Source organism: Lepidochelys olivacea (assembly GCF_965140295.1).
Source record: "Lepidochelys olivacea isolate rLepOli2 genome assembly, chromosome: 10".
NCBI classification, from domain to species: Eukaryota; Metazoa; Chordata; order Testudines; family Cheloniidae; genus Lepidochelys; species Lepidochelys olivacea.
The window spans coordinates 85,287,981-85,304,720 of record NC_140420.1 but is presented as its reverse complement, the minus strand read 5'-3'; the positions used below and the strand labels follow the sequence as shown (position 1 = coordinate 85,304,720).

The following is a 16,740-nucleotide window of genomic DNA, read 5'->3' as shown; positions in this document are numbered from 1 at the left end:
ATGTCTACTGCGTTCAGTAGTCCTGGTAGATAAACCACTGTTACGCACCAGATTCACAGTTTTATGGATTCGGTGCATAAGGATCAGGATCTTGCTCCTCCTTGCCGATCAATATAATACATTAGTGCTGGACCACAGAGAAACATGCTTATTGACAGGCCCCTGATGTGTGGAAGGAAGTGCTGGCGAACATAATGAACCACTCAGAGCTCTAATACATTGATATGGAGGATTGCCTCGAGGGGACCACTTGCCCTGGCTATGAGGGTTTTGAAAGCGTGCACCCCCTCCTATCAGAGAGGCATCTGTAGTGATGATTCTTGGGGAGAGGACTGTAAGAACTGAACCCCTATGCACACATTCTGCAGATCCTTCCACCAATTTAGAGACTAGCCATCCCTCCAGGGTATGGGCACTGGCTTGCATAGGCGGTGTTTGTTGCGGATGTAAATGGTTCTGAGCCAGGCCTGAAGACACCAGGAGCATAGTCTTGCCAAGGATATCACAAATGTACAGGCTGCCATATGGCCCAGATGTTGTACATAAGCTTTTGCTGGCTCTGTTGTATTGTCAAGACAAGGCTGGACAGTGTCAAATCTGTCCCTGGGCAAGTATGTTCCAGCAGTGGAGGAGTCCAGAGTAGCTCCCACAAAGTCTATTCATGGGGTGGGTGTCAGAGTGAAGTGGAGGACCAGTGACTGGAACAGAGATAAGGCCTTGCTGGTTGCAGTCTGCTTCGAGGAATGACTGACCTTTCAGGAGCCAATCATCCACAAAGAGAAAAAAAGATTATTCCCATCTGATGAAGAAGGGCTGTGGTGGTCAACACAACTTTGATAAGACCCTTGGAGCAATGGAAAGGCCAAAAAGGTAGGACATGACACTGCTAGTGGTCTCTGCCCATCCTAAAGCGTAGGAAATGCCTGTGTGAAGGATGTATAGCTATATAGAAATAAGCATCTTGGAGACTTAGGGAGACAAACCAAATACAAAACCTGACTCCAGAGAGGAATCATCACTACTAAGGTTACCATTCTGAACTGCTGAGCATAGACAAAGGTGTTTAGTGTCCTTGGGCCCAGAACCGGTCTCCATCCCCCATTTTTCTTTGGGACCAGGAAGTACCTGAAATAAAATCCTTTCCAGACAAAGACCAGTGGGACGGGTTCAACTGCCTCCAGTGTTAGGAGGATTGTATCTCCTGCCTCAAGAGACTCCCATCAGAGGAGTCCCTGAAGAGGGAGGGAGTGTGGCTGGATGGAGTAACCTGTAGATATCACTTGTAGGATCCATCTGTCTGAGGTGATGGGCTCCCAGGAAGGAAGGAAATGGGTGAGACGGTCCCCATAGGGGAGGAGGTGGGATAGATGCAGTGTAAAATCTGGAGCAGGAGAGAGAGTTCATGAACCAAGACCACCAGGTCAAAATGGTCGTTTTGAAGATGTTGCCAATTGGGAGGTCACAATAGAGGACTGTCCTCTCAGAGAACCTGAGCTTCTTCCTTGGGGGCTCAGCAGTTCTTGTGGGCTGGCAGTGGACTGGGTTTGACCACTGAGCCACCTGCAACCTACTGTACTTTCTCTTTGTCATAGGTGTATAGACGCCCAGAGATTGTAGCATGGCCTAAAGTCCTTAGAGTGAACGGACCCATCCACGGCATCACTGAACAACATGGGTCCCTCAAAGGGAAGGTTTGAGGGTATTTTGTACCTCCCAACACAGACCAGAGGACTGCAGCCACAAAGCTCTGCACATGACTATTGCGGTAGCCAGGGAATGAGCAACTGCGTCAGTGGGTTCTAGTGAGGCTGTTATAAGGGCTTGAAGTTGTTCCCGCTGATCCTGTAGCAAGTGGTCAACAAAAGGATGAAAATTGGGAAGAATTCATGAAATTGTGTTTTGGTATCAGGGCTTGGTAACTGACTGCTTTGAACTGCAGTGTGGCTGAAGGGTAGCTTTTTCATACCCAGAAGGTCCAGTCTTTTTTGTTCTTTATCAGACAAAGTAGAATGGAACAGATGTTGTCTGTTCCATTTGTTGACTGCTGCCACGACCAGGGAGTTGAGTGTAGGATGGAAAAGAAATATTCTGATCCTTGGGGAGGGAGGTAGCACTTTTTGTCTGTCGGCTTTTATGTAGGCAGTATAGTAGCTGGGATTTGCCACACAGAATGTGCAGGGGCCAGTGGAGCAGCATTAATGGGAAAGGCAATTTTGCCCCGAGGAAATGTGTGAAGGATGTCCATCAAGGAGTGTTTGAGGTTCCTGTATCTCCTCCAATGGAATATATAGGGTCTACACTACATGCTTCATAAGATCCTGAAATTCCTGAAACGTCAGTATAAGATGGTGAGGGGGGCATGAGCCTTGTCTGGGGAGCAGAAGGATGTATGGGAAGGCAAAGATTCTTCTCCCATAGGTTGCTCTTGCTTCCCTGTAAGATCCTGCTGTGTGGAAGGATCCAAGGGTGCTAGCTGCTGCTCTTGATGTGCCCTCCTACGAGATGGGACCCTGTAGAACTGGTCACCATAAGGGGCTCCAGTGCTCCAATAAGCCTACTGTGGTGGCTGTAAGGGACAGGATCCCACTGTTGTCCTTGCCAGGGTTCAGAGGTATCGCCTGGATAGGAATTTCATGATCAGGAGGTACTCTGAGTGAAGGAGGTTGAAAAGAGGAATGCTTTATGACACTTCAAAATTAGATGGGTCATTTTCTGTTTCAATTGGAGGGGCAAATGGTGTCGGTACTGGTGGTTGAGTCAGTACCAGGGCCCAAAAAGGGGCCTGTAATTGCATCAATACTGGAAGCTGTTGATATGAAGGTACCAGACAGTGTCAAGTCAGTAACTGAGAGAAGTGTGTCTGTGTACCCTCAAGGGAGGACTGGAGGCTGTGATGGCACTAGAGGATGAGACATGGTTGAAGACAGTAGTGGAGGAAATGCAGACTCCAGCAGATGAGGCCGTACACCAGTGGGGAGTGTCTTTCAGTACCCCTCAGCAGAGGTGACTCAGGGTACTCCAGGATCCAAAGGTCCACATGGATCAAAAGATTGGATGGTACTGGGGACCCGAGGTAGGAAACATTGGGAGTCAGACTATCTGGTGGTGTCAATAGCCACCGGTGAGGTGCTCTGCTCTGGTTCAATAACAGTTGGCTGCGTGCATGTTCCCTCTGTGTGCTGCCCCAGCTCTGCACAGATAGCCGACACAGCAGACCCCGAGAGAACCCCCAAAGACCACGGACTCTAGTAAGGTACGAAGGCACCTGGCCAGGTTTATTGTCAAACAAAGCACAGTAATAGTTTCCTATAGACAATGGACACAGCTCAGTCAGTGGCAGGACACTCTGCCCCCTAGGCTGGACAAAGATATGCGCTCCCAGACCTATTTTTATACAGTTGCAGGACAGATTACTCACCCCTACTGACGTATTGAGGTACAGCCCCTTGACTCATTAGGGTGCTGTCTCCCCCTTTGATCATGTTGGTTCAAACAAACAGATCTGTCCATCATGCTGTCCTTTTGACCCTGTCTTTGGGATGCACCTGGCTGTTCCTTGTTATCTCTGTGAAGTGTCCTTGTACCGGGATGTCCAGGTGCCATCTTGGCACACGTTCCTCTTATTACCACTTATATCATTAGCGCGTGCTTTCTAGGAGTCCTTTTCTTGCCAAGTTCTGCAATTAGGGCCTGCCTCTGGCTCACAGCCCAGCTTTGCTTAGCAATGCCTGGAAGTACTTTGGTTCAGGCTTTAGGTCTCAGACCAGGCCTCTGATACAAGGGTTTATGTTTCAGGGCCTCTTACTACATCTGTTGTTACTGAGATGGTACTAAAGTACAGTCAGCACATCCTTTATGTCTGATTGCCAGAGGCAGTACAGACAATGATTTTGGCTTAGCTCTGGAGTGCTTACATCTTGGAGGCACGGAGTCCAGTGGCAGCGTACGTACCCCTTCAGGTAATTTACCAGACGGTTTCTTGATATGCAGCATAGTGACCTTAGCGAGTGCTGTGATCTCAGTTCCAAAGGGGATGGAAGCCTCAGAGGTACCTGTAATGGGGGACAACATCTCCTGAGACCCAGACTGAGAGGTTGACTTTCCCTTTCTCTTCTCCTATTCTGGGAAAGGCAGCGTTCTCTTCTTCAATGGTTTAGATAGTTCTGAAGGGCCCCCAGGTCTTTGCTTACTGTCACAGAAGAGATGGGTCACTGGAGCTCTCTGAGCATCTGACATATAGGGGGATGACTCAGATCCTGTGGGTCTCAGCAAATGCTCCATTAACAGGAGTTTGAGCCTGTTCTCTCAATTTCTTAGATCTACTCTTAAACCCTGAGCAGATTGGACATTTGGAAGGGACGTGAGACTCCCTAAGGCAGCTTAAATGTCCACTGTTGTGAGGGAAAGATTTATGGCATGTCTGGCAGGTTTGAAGCCCAAGGGCCTGGGCATAACCCACACTTGAGCCCATGGATCAAAGGCCTGAACTGGACAAAAAAGAGGAAGGGAGGGGAACCTATTAAAAAGCACAAATTGTGCTAAACTAAAATAAAGAAAAAAATACTAAGAAAAAGAACATTTTCACAAGAGGCGTAGCCAGCCTTGACGCCAGCTAGCAAACACCGTGATGCTCGGTTTCAAACTGCAAGCGACTGAGAAGGAACCGGGAATGGCAGCGGGTCCACCCCTCCCTATATGCCCTCGTAGTGGAGCATGAGGGTGCCTAAGGCTCTGGCACAAACTCACAGACACAGCTGACAAAATGTCTCCAATCCAGAGTGCACAGCCGCACGCACATCCTGACACTGAGCACCCATTGGCGCACTACTCGAAAAAGCAACAGGTTTATCTCATGGGTTTCAGGCTGCTCGGTCATTCTTATGCTATGTCTCCTGATTCTCCATCCTTCTCCATACAGCAGTCATCCATCTCACCTCCTTTATTAAACTGAAGGGACATGGGGATTACACTTCTCTGGGGATTGGGCATAGAGAGAAAGAGTGTTATATCAGCAGTCCATCAAGCTGCTGGAGCAGTGTCTCAGACAGATGAAAGCACCCCAATCCACATTGGCCGTGGCTCACAAGAGAAGCACAAGTACCCACTCTGACTAGAGGAAGGAGGCACTGTGCAATTGCCAAGGACAAAGAGCACAAAGTTAACAGCTACACAGAAGTTATTAGCCCTACATGGAAAGTACCTTCCTCAGGCTCCAAAACTGCCCTGATGCAACCACCCACATGCCTCACTGCAGCACCAACCCGAGGCTCTCAGAGAGGCAGAGAGGGAAATGCTTTCCCTAGTTTAGAAAGCACAGCATACATTGCATTCTCAAGCAGACAGCACCCCCCGCTCAGCTACAAGAGCGTGGGCTTAAGGCAGCTGCAGCGTGCAGTACCGTAGAGGCACTCCAAGTCATCCTGGCCTGAGATCAGCCAGCTCCTGAAGAGACGCAGGTGGTAGGAACACTGATGTAGGTGGTGGGCCAGAGTGGCATCCAAGGAGATATTCCGTCTCATGGCATAGTCAGAGGAAAAACGGCACAGCAGCTGGGCAACACGGTGGTGTTCAAGCACATCTACAGAAGAAGGGAACCACAGAAGGCGAGAGAGAGAGAGAGAGAGAGGGTAGCTGAGAAATGAGAAAATGGAGACAGGTGGGGAAAAGGCCATGTGCTGAACCCCCAGCCCCAAAGAGTAGGAAGAGCACTCTCCTCACCACCCAATACGCTGAACCTTCAGCCCCCAGGGTACAATCCCATTGAAGAGCTCGTTTACATTTAGGTTGTTACTTTCCAAGATTTTAGTTTTTTTAAAATGAACAAACCCCAGGAACACATTTTTAGCCTGTGTGTAATTAAGATCCAGGCTGGGCTACAAAACAAGAAAGGTAGCCCCAGGCCTGGCCCTTCTCCCACTGAACCAAGAAATCCAGATACAGCCTTTGGTGCCAGAATCCTGAGCACTGTGTATGGGGAAGAAAAATGTATGGCTTGGAGAGCATAGCAAGGGTGGACAATAGCCAGCAGGGAGGCTGAGAAATTAGCTGAGAACAGATCACCTGGAGGTTCTGAAAATGCAGAGGGGCACGAGTTATTTACAGCCCCCGTAAGAACATAAGAATGGCCATACTGGGTCAAACCAAAGGTCCAACCACCCAGTATCCTGTCTACCGACAGTGGCCAATGCCAGGTGCCCCAGAGGGGGTGAACCTAATAGGTAATGATCAAGTGATCTCCACCCTCTGACAAACAGAGGCTAGGGACACCATTCCTTACCCATCCTGGCTAATAGCCATTAATGGACTTAACCACCATGAATTTATCCAGTTCTCTTTTAAATGCTGTAATAGTCCTAGCCTTCACAAACTCCTCAGGCAAGGAGTTCCACAGGTTGACTCTGTGCTGAATGAAGAAGAACTTCCTTTTATTTGTTTTAAACCTGCAACCCATTAATTTAATTTGGTGGCCCCTAGTTCTTATATTATGGGAACAAGTAAATAACTTTTCCTTATTCACTTCTCCATACCACTCATGATTTTATAGACCTCTATCATATCCCCCCTTAGTCTCCTCTTTTCCAAGCTGAAAAGTCCTAGCCTCTTTAATCTCTCCTCATATGGGACCCGTTCCAAACCCCTAATCATTTTAGTTGCCCTTTTCTAATGCCAGTATATCTTTTTTGAGATGAGGGGACCACATCTGTACACAGCATTCAAGATGTGGGTGTACCATGGATTTATATAAGGGCAATAAGATATTTTCTGTCTTATTCTCTATCCCTTTTTTAATGATTCCTAACCTCCCGTTTGCTTTTTTGACTGCCGCTGCACACTGCGTGGACGTCTTCAGAGAACTATCCACGATGACTCCAAGATCTTTCTCCAAGACTATGAGAGTGCCAAGAAACACTGGGAAACGTATCAGCCCCACTCCATAGAATTGTACTGTCATCCTCAAGGCAGTGTGGAAAGACGACCAAATTCCTTCCCACACTGTGGGATTCATGATATTGGTGCCCAGTTCCTCCTGGAGTCACAGATTTTAAGGCCAGAATGGTCTATTATGATTATCTAGTCCAGCCTCTGGCCCAGGGCAGATAATTTCACCCAGTGGTTCCTGCATCAAGCCCATCGCTTGCGGTCGAGCTACAGCAGATCTTTTCAATTGAGACTTCCAGTCTGGATTTAGACAGGGAATGCATCGTGTCCCTAGGTAAGTTGTTCCAGTGGTTAATTACCCTCACTGTTAAAAATGTGCACCTGATTTCTAGTCTGCAATTAACAATCATAGAACTGGAAGGGACCTCAAGAGGTCATGTAGTCATAGAATATCAGGGTTGGAAGGGACCTCAGGAGGTCATCTAGTCCAACCCCCTGCTCAAAGCAGGGCCAATCCCCAACTAAATCATCCCAGCCAAGGCTTTGTCAAGCCTGAACTTAAAAACTCCTAAGGAAGGAGATTCCATCACCTCCCTAGGTAACGCGTTCCAGTCCAGTCCCCCGCACTCAAGGCAGGACTAAGTATTGTCTAGACCATCCCTGACAGGTGTTTGTTCAACCTGCTCTTAAAAATCCCCAATGATGGAGATTCCACAACCTCCCCAGGCCATTTATTCCAGTGCTTAACCACTTTGGCAGTTAGGAAGTTTTTCCTAATGTCCAACCCTAACCCTTGCTGCAATTTAAGCCCACTGATTGCTTAATTATTTGCTCCATTATCTTTCCAGATACAGAAGTTAAGATGACTGGTCTGTAATTCCCTGGGTTGTCCTTATTTCCCTTTTTAAGGATGGGCACTATATTTGCCCTTTTCCTGTCTTCTGGAATCTCTCCCTTCTTCCATGACTTTTCAAAGATAATCGCTAATGGCTCAGATATCCCCTCAGTAGCTCCTTGAATATTCTAGGATGCATTTCATCAGGCCCTGGTGATTTGAAGACATCTAACTTGTCTAAGTAATTTTTGACCTGTTCTTTTCCAATTTTAGACTCTGATCCTATTTTATTTTCACTGGCATTCACTATTTTAGACATCCCATTGCCACCAACGTTCTTGGTGAAAACCGAAACAAAGAAGTCATTAAGCACCTCTGCCATTTCCACATTTTCTGCTATTGTCTTTCCCCCCTCATTGAGTAACGGGCCTACTCTGTCCTTAGTTTTCCTCTGCTTCTAATGTATTTGTAGAAAGTTTTTTAAAAATTTGTCTGGCTCCACCTCCCAGCCATTGGATCTCATGTTGTTTCTGTCTGACGGATTAAAGAGCCCTATGCTCTGTGCACTTTTTTTCCCAACACACACACTGCGGGTGCCCTATTTCCCTCTATAATCTCTCTATGGGCATCAGGCTGCTGTTATAGTGGGGGGTGGCCTACGGAAGGCTGCTCCATAAAGGAAGAGCTTGGCTTCCACATGCCACATGTGCTTACCAAACTATTTTCAGAAAGATACTGGAATGAGCCATGCAGCTGCTCCCTTTGCACAGAATGAGATCAAGTCCACCTGGTAATTTCTCCCACGGTCTGACCTGCTTGGAGACTCAGTATGTCTACGCACCAGAAGCTGTACACAGGCTAAGCTACCTGAGCTAGCATGAATCCCACTAGTGTGGGTAACAGCAGCAGTGAAGACGCATAGCGCAGCATTCAAAGTGCACTAGTTTGCCGAGCATTACTCAGGGTCTGTGTCAGGCTTGAACTATCCATGCTGAAGCCCACGCTGCCCTGTCTTCCCTGTTCTTGTAACCTGAACCAGCACAAATCCAGCCAGTGCAGGCAGGCTAGCCCATGCAGACCTTTGGCTGTGCAGACACACCCTTCAGAAACTAGCCAGACCCTAGCTTTGTGCTTTATGATGGTTCTTTTCTGTTCTTAGACTCATCTTCTAGATCACAGAGCGTTTACTGAGCACCAGCATTCAGGTTGAGAAGAGACAAGTACTTCTACTTATGACTCTTAATAACCTGCTCCAGTCCCAGCCACTCCCTATCCATGAGGAATGGGTAGGAATGTTAGCTGTAAAACAAAATTTTTCTGAACATTTCTGTTCAAGGCTTAGAGAGCAAATACTTATGAGCCATTTGACAGACCAGGAGAACCAACATCAGGTTAGGAGCTACACAGAGCAGGGGAGTTGGAGCACACAAGGAGCACAGCCGCTCTTCCCCTATTCCTTGCTGTTAGGGTGGGGAGAGCAAAGCAGACTGTACTGCAGCTGCCCTCCCTCCTGGCTAAGAAGAGGGGAACAAATATGGAGCCCAGTCTCTGAGTTTCGTGTGTTCAGTGGGGAAGATTTCCCACAGCAAAGGAGAAAGGCGCTGCCCTTTTGAATGTCAATGAACATTCCACAACCTTCCTTTGCGACCATATTTGTTTGTGTGATTAAAAGTGAATTCTCCAATGACATGATGCTTGGGGGGAGGGTGCATGTGAAAAGGTGAGACCAGCCCTACCAATGCCATCATGTTGGGTGGGGGATGAAGAGAGATTGGGGTGCGGGGGGGGGAAACATGAGAGGGACTAGCATTGCAAGCGACACTGTGCAGGTGGGAAACCAGGAGAGAATCAGAGCTACCAAGGCCACTGTGCTGAGGGGCAGCTTGGCTAGAGGAAATGCTAGGGATCCTTGCTGTTTTATCCTCTCTCACCTCAGTAGATTGCATTTTCCATGGCCACCAGCTGGAGGCTGCCTTTGCCTCACTTATTAACGCCATCTAACCCCAGAGCTGCCCTCGCTCTTCCTCCGCTGCCATGCACAGCAGACTAGAGAGCCAGTCATTGCTTCTCTCAGGATACAGACTGTCAAGGCAGATTGTGCTCCAGGGTTTGCATGGCTATGCCTCCCACACCATCAGTGAGATGGAGAGAGCGAGCATGGAGGAGACGCTGACGCCAGTACAGAATTTGAGGCTGCTAAAGGATCCAATTCTTGTTTGCTCACATTTGGTTGGTCAGTCGGGGTGCAAACACCTCTGGAATAAACAGGCTGCCAGGATTCTAACAGCCTGCCCAAGCCTGGGCCCCTCACAGACAGTAACACAAAGTGAGCAGGTTAGTCACAATGAGACAACTGGGAAAACGGTGGAACAGTTGGACACCAGATACACAGACGCGCAGAGGAACATGAGAAGGCTGAAGGGAGGGGTACACAGAATGACGTGCAGAGAGAACAGAACGTGAGGATGAGGTTAGAAGCATGAGGAAACGTCAAATCAAGGAAGCAAACGTACCATTAGTCGGATGCTTTGCAAACGACACAGAAAATCGTTTTACGGCTGGCATAGACAAGAGCTCTGAGGAAATAAAAACAGATCATCTCAGTTAATAGCCTGCTTCTAAGGAGCCCTGAGACTTTGCATGCTTACAACTATCCCTGCCTAATAGACCCCTCACACTTATCCATCTGCCTGACCCCCAGACACTCGCTCCCACTTGACACTTCTCTTGACACTCCTTACATCTGCAGCACCTGACAGAGTCCTCCAGGTCCCTCTTTACACCTGCTCTCTGCCTCCCTTGCACTTATGTGCACTAACAGTCTCCCTTCCTGATACCCTGCAATGTTCTCACACTTCTTCAGCCCCATTCTTATACACGGGAGGGACTCCCTGCCTTCCTACCTCATTTCACCTAGAGATACTCTCTGCTCTCTGAGTTGTGCATGGACTGGTCCTACTAGAGATAGCTGGGGGAAGAGATAGGGCTCTTCTGCACAGGTGACCAGGACATTCTCAGAGTCAGTATAGCACAAAGCCACACAACAGAATGCAGCAGTACAATATAGGCCAAGCCACTCAGAACTTATTGGGGAGAAGTGAAGTGCCTAAGACTGCTCTCCCCTTGCAGGAACAGAAGATTCAAAGTAAAGGACACTGTAGCCTCAGTGTGTCCTCTCCGGAATCTGTGCTAAGCAGAGAGCTTTATGACTTAAAAAGGAAAGTCAAATTTACAACTGAACAGACTAAGCGGGTGCCCCCAGACCTCGTCCCACGAGGCATTCCCAGATACAGGCCAGGTATAGCCCCTCAAGCACAGCTGGGCTTCAGCTGGGCCCCACAAGGATCCCTTTGGGCATGAGCCAGGCCAGGTTCCTGGCCACAGAGGCAGCAAAGCTGTCTCACACGAGTTATGTAGCTGGGGAGGGAGGGACTGAAAACAGATGGTGCATAAAAGGGCTCGGCTTTCATGGTACAGTTTTGTTATTTCCATAATCTACCAGAGAAGTCTGCAGTGAGGCATGGGGAATATTGCAGGTAGCTCCTCAGGGCGTGTGGGAAGGGACAGGCCAGCACAAACCGAAGAGAAAAAGGCTGACTGGATTCATAGCTTGGTGGAACAGAGCCCAGCTGGCCAGACTTCCACCACGGCGTGCGAATTAAAAAGGTTTTCATTTCTCAGAGTGTCTCTTTCATGCTTCCTTTTCACCAGAGCCATAAGAGCTACACACAACCTTGCCCTTCCATAAGTGCTCTAATTCAGTTGGCATCAATGCCATCTCATCCTTGTGTCTGGATCATGTTGCTGGCTATGTTTACGGAAATACTGCTGACTTACCCCCACAATTAATTTTATTCAAGGGCTCATGGGCGTTTCTATATTTCCCTTGCTGTCTGGATGGCCCTGGAAACTGAATTGCTCCGTTTATTCCTGGGTAGGTGCAGCATAGGTAGAAGCAGGACAAGATTCCCATCCACATGCACTCAAATTGGAGAGTTTCTCAGCCTTGACCCTATAAATCAGCTCTAGAGGAGACAGTGACATTCAGTCTCCATAGGCCACTCAACGGCTGGCTATGAGGAACTGGCCTGAGGCCAACCAACTTACTTCACAGAAGGCGATACCACGGATGATTTTCACTCGCTAGTGGATTGCGCTCCATCACACCAGTAATGTAGAGGTGAAAAGCTCCGTATCTTATTCCCAGTCGCCAACAAGGAGACTTTTAGAAGAAATAAAGCCAATTCAACTTCCTAGAGCAGCAATGAACCGTGGAGGAAAGCACCACAAGCAGGGCACCACGTACTCCGCAATTCAGCCGCCACAGAAAGGAGAAGCAAAAGCCACCACTGGTCCAGAATTGTACTCCGGAATCTTAGGTTGTGTCCCTAGTTTAATCCAAAGCTGTTTGATGTGCATCAGGTAACTCAGAGTATGCAAATTGCACCAACAGGATGCACGCGGAACACTTATTCCATTTTCAATTCACATTGTGTGAACACACTGCAGCAGTTTGCTGCAAACTCAGGGTGCAGTCTTCTTGAGAGGTCCTTTGTTTTGCTGCTGAGCAGCATGCATCCTGGGATTGTTTTTGCTGTGAACTGTGGGAATCCAGGTAGGTTCTATTTTGTTTTTGTTTTTTTAATTCTACATTTCTGCATTCTCCACCCCATCCTTCCTTTCCTGATAGCCTTGTGCTATTTTCGAATTGCTCAGTCAGCATTAACTCAACAATGCTCCATTCTGCTATGGTGAAAACTGAATATTCAGAGCCTGCCCGGGCTGCATTATAGCACTAAAGCCAGATGAAATTGGCATTTCACGTTGCCAAATTGCCCCACAAGCATAAGAATATTCTATGGCATCAGCACAACACACTGGAGTGGGAGGAGCAGAATGAGGAGGAAGAGGACCCTGCCAACCTGCGTGAACTAGAGGACCAGTTCCTGGATGAGTTACACAGTTCTCAGCACAGTCTATGGGCCTGGGAAACCAGTGTGGATTGGTGGGAGAGGACATTCTGCCTGCCTGGGATGACTAGCCGTGGCCAAAGAACTTCAGGCTAGGGAGAGTTACCCTTTTTGAGATCTGTGCAGAAAAGACTCTGGAGCTGCATCAACAGCACACCATCATGCAGTGCCACACCTCTGTGAAGAAGCCAGTCGCCCTTGCCATCTGGAAGCTGGCCATCCCCAAATGCTACCGGTCTGTAGCACACCAATTCGCCATGGGTCCATTCTCATGCAGGTCTGCTATGCCACTGATAAGGTACTCTCTAGTTGAGTAGTGCTCAGGAGATTATTGATGGCTTTGCACGCACGGGGTTCCCAACTGCACTGGAGCAACTGGTGGAACCCATGTGCCTATCCTTTGCTGGTCCCTCGCCCCACCAGGGCACAGAATTTAGAAACAGAAAAAGGGATAGTTCGCCATGGTTCTCCAAGGACTAGTGGATCATCACTGGTGATCTGTATTGCTGGCTGTATTTCAAGGAATCCCTGTTGAGGTTACAGGGACAAACCATCCCGATGAGTCGAAAGAATAGTAAATATGGCAGGTGACCAGCTTGGCTTAACGGTGAAATCCTAGCGTATCTTAAACATAAAAAAGAAGCTTACAAGAAGTGGAAGGTTGGACATATGACCAGGGCAGAGTATAAAAATATTGCTCGGGCATGTAGGAATGAAATTAGGAGGGCCAAATCACACCTGGAGCTGCAGCTAGCGAGAGATGTTAAGAGTAACAAGAAGGGTTTCTTCAGATATGTTGGCAACAAGAAGAAAGCCAAGGTAAGTGTGGGCCCCTTAATGAATGAGGGAGGCAACCTAGTGACAGAGGATGTGGAAAAAGCTAATGTACTGAATGCTTTTTTTGCCTCTGTCTTCACGAACAAGGTCAGCTCCCAGACTGCTGCGCTGGGCATCACAACATGGGGAAGAGATGGCCAGCCCTCTGTGGAGAAAGCGGTGGTTAGGGACTATTTAGAAAAGTTGGATGTGCACAAGTCCATGGGGCCGGACGAGTTGCATCCGAGAGTGCTAAAGGAACTGGCGGCTGTGATTGCAGAGCCATTGGCCATTATCTTTGAAAACTCGTGGCGAATGGGGGAAGTCCCGGATGACTGGAAAAAGGCTAATGTAGTGCCAATCTTTAAAAAAGGGAAGAAGGAGGATCCTGGGAACTACAGGCCAGTCAGCCTCACTTCAGTCCCCGGAAAAATCATGGAGCAGGTCCTCAAAGAATCAATCCTGAAGCACTTACATGAGAGGAAAGTGATCAGTCAGCATGGATTCACCAAGGGAAGGTCATGCCTGACTAATCTAATCGCCTTCTATGATGAGATTACTGGATCTGTGGATGAAGGGAAAGCAGTGGACGTATTGTATCTTGACTTTAGCAAAGCTTTTGACACCGTCTCCCACAGTATTCTTGTCAGCAAGTGAAAGAAGTACGGGCTGGATGAATGCACTATAAAGGTGGGTAGAAAGTTGGCTAGATTGTCGGGTTCAACGTGTAGTGATCAATGGCTCCATGTCTAGTTGGCAGCCGGTGCCAAGTGGAGTGCCCCAGGGGTCGGTCCTGGGGCCGGTTTTGTTCAATATCTTCATAAATGATCTGGAGGATGGTATGGATTGCACTCTCAGCAAATTTGTGGATGATACTAAACTGGGAGGAGTGGTAGATACGCTGGAGGGCAGGGATAGGATACAGAGGGACCTAGACAAATTGGAGGATTGGGCCAAAAGAAATCTGATGAGGTTCAATAAGGATAAGTGCAGGGTCCTGCACTTAGGACGGAAGAACCCAATGCACAGCTACAGACTAGGGACTGAATGGCTAGACAGCAGTTCTGCGGAAAAGGACCTAGGGGTGACAGTGGACGAGAAGCTGGATATGAGTCAGCAGTGTGCCCTTGTTGCCAAGAAGGCCAATGGCATTTTGGGATGTATAAGTAGGGGCATTGCCAGCAGATCGAGGGACGTGATCGTCCCCCTCTATTCGACATTGGTGAGGCCTCATCTGGAGTACTGTGTCCAGTTTTGGGCCCCACACTACAAGAAGGATGTGGATAAATTGGAAAGAGTCCAGCGAAGGGCAACAAAAATGATTAGGGGTCTGGAACACATGACTTATGAGGAGAGGCTGAGGGAACTGGGATTGTTTAGTCTGCAGAAGAGAAGAATGAGGGGGGATTTGATAGCTGCTTTCAAATACCTGAGAGGTGGTTCCAGAGAGGATGGTCCTAGACTATTCTCAGTGGTGGAAGAGGACAGGACAAGGAGTAATGGTCTCAAGTTGCAGTGGGGGAGGTTTAGGTTGGATATTAGGAAAAACTTTTTCACTAGGAGGGTGGTGAAACACTGGAATGTGTTGCCTAGGGAGGTGGTGGAATCTCCTTCCTTATAAGTTTTTAAGGTCAGGCTTGAGAAAGCCCTGGCTGGGATGATTTAATTGGGGATTGGTCCTGCTTTTGAGCAGGGGGTTGGACTAGATTACCTCCTGAGGTCCCTTCCAATGCTGATATTCTATGATTTTCAGACATAAATGAATGGTGGTCTACAAGGATCTTTTGGAACTGGGTATATGCCTTCCCTCACATGCGCTCTGGGGCTGAATGCCACAGCTGAAAACTGTCAGGGACACTACTGGACTCCCCTGCGTTTTTGGTGTCTAAAGGTTGATTCCAAAACGGGGATGGCTTCTGGTAACACTGCTGAGAGGTGCAGTGGGGAGGAGTTGCTGCTGGTCCCAGTAGCCAGTATTGCCCATGGGCTCAAGGACATGCCTGAGTCCCAAGTAACAGGACTGCAGGGCCTATTGGCCTAGTATGAGCATGTTTAAGAGGAGAGCATTCTGGCCCAAGATAGTGTCCATGTGTTGCCTCTGCATCTCCTTGTCTTTTTCCATGATCTCTTTGGCCAGGGTGATGCTTCCCCTGGCCACAGCCACACTTTCCTGGAGAGCTGCATTTCTTTCTTCTTCCAAGTCTTGATGTACAGTTCAGTTTTCCTCTGCAACTCCACCATGAGTGCTACAAACATTTCGTCCAGGGTCTTCCATTTCCACCCACTCAGGTGGCCAGCCTTTCTGCAGTACAGAGAAGCTCTGTCTTTGACAGTCTGGCCACTGCAGGTCCTGTGGCTGTCTGGGGGAAAAACCCAAAAAGCAGTTGCTTGTTGGTTATATTCCAGACACGCCATGATGTTTTTTCTTTATGTGACTTACAATTTTGGAGGTTCCCCCAGGACTGGGACGAGACACCGTGAGGTAAAGTGGTCTATGTGTGAAGAGGGTGCTGGGTATATCGGGATTTCTGAACATGCTGTTAGGAAGACTGGGGGGTAGGGAGGGGGTGGGTTTAGAATGATGTTTCCACTTTGGTTTTGCGGTTTTGTTTGTGTGCTGGAGGCACTTCTGTGATGTTGGCAAGGTTAAAAGGGGGCTTATGGGAGGCTTCAGGGGTGAGAGGGCTAGTAATCCTCCCAACAACCCCCATTAGGCTGTCCTGATTCACTAGGATGTTGCACTGGGGCAGAGGCAGAGAATGCGTGACTAGGAGGCAAGGAGCAGACCACTGAGATATGCTGTGAAGTTATTCACTAGGATGGTCACCCCAGAAATGCTGCAGGAGTGGAAGGAGCTTGAAAGCTATACCTGGGGCATGGGCAAGCATCCATTCCCTACAACATGCAAAACTAAATGAAGAATTTCTCAGTCTTAAGTTCTGCTACGTCTCCCCAGCAGACAGAGCAAATACACAGAACAATAGAGCCATACAATGATCATCAGTTAGAATGCATATTGAAGGGCATTTGTTCCTCAGCAGGGAGCAGCTTGCATGCCTGGTAAAGGCATTTGCAGAACTATGATATACCACACATCACTTAAATCAGCCTCTGTACAAGATAGCTATTGTAACAGCTATTTTTTAAAAAGGCTCCAGAAGCGATCCTGGCAATTACAGACTTGTAAGCCTAACTTCAGTACCAGGCAAATTAGTTGAAGCTACAGTAAAGAACAGAATT

General features: G+C 48.1%; 1 protein-coding gene across 2 annotated transcripts in view; it reads right to left on the bottom strand.

The window, feature by feature from the left end:
- PPIP5K1 (diphosphoinositol pentakisphosphate kinase 1) overlaps window positions 1-16,740 on the bottom strand; it is a 145,716-nt gene that overhangs the window by 27,394 nt on the left and 101,582 nt on the right. The window contains exons 28-29 of one of the 2 annotated variants that reach the window (XM_084640954.1): window positions 10,228-10,290; window positions 5,399-5,578 (exon numbers count right to left, since the gene is read on the bottom strand). The exons of the other annotated variant lie outside the window; for it this stretch is intronic. Of the exons in view, the coding sequence (XP_084497080.1) occupies window positions 5,399-5,578; window positions 10,228-10,290 (243 nt within the window). The remainder of the gene's footprint in view (window positions 1-5,398; window positions 5,579-10,227; window positions 10,291-16,740) is intronic. 2 annotated transcript variants of the gene reach the window in all.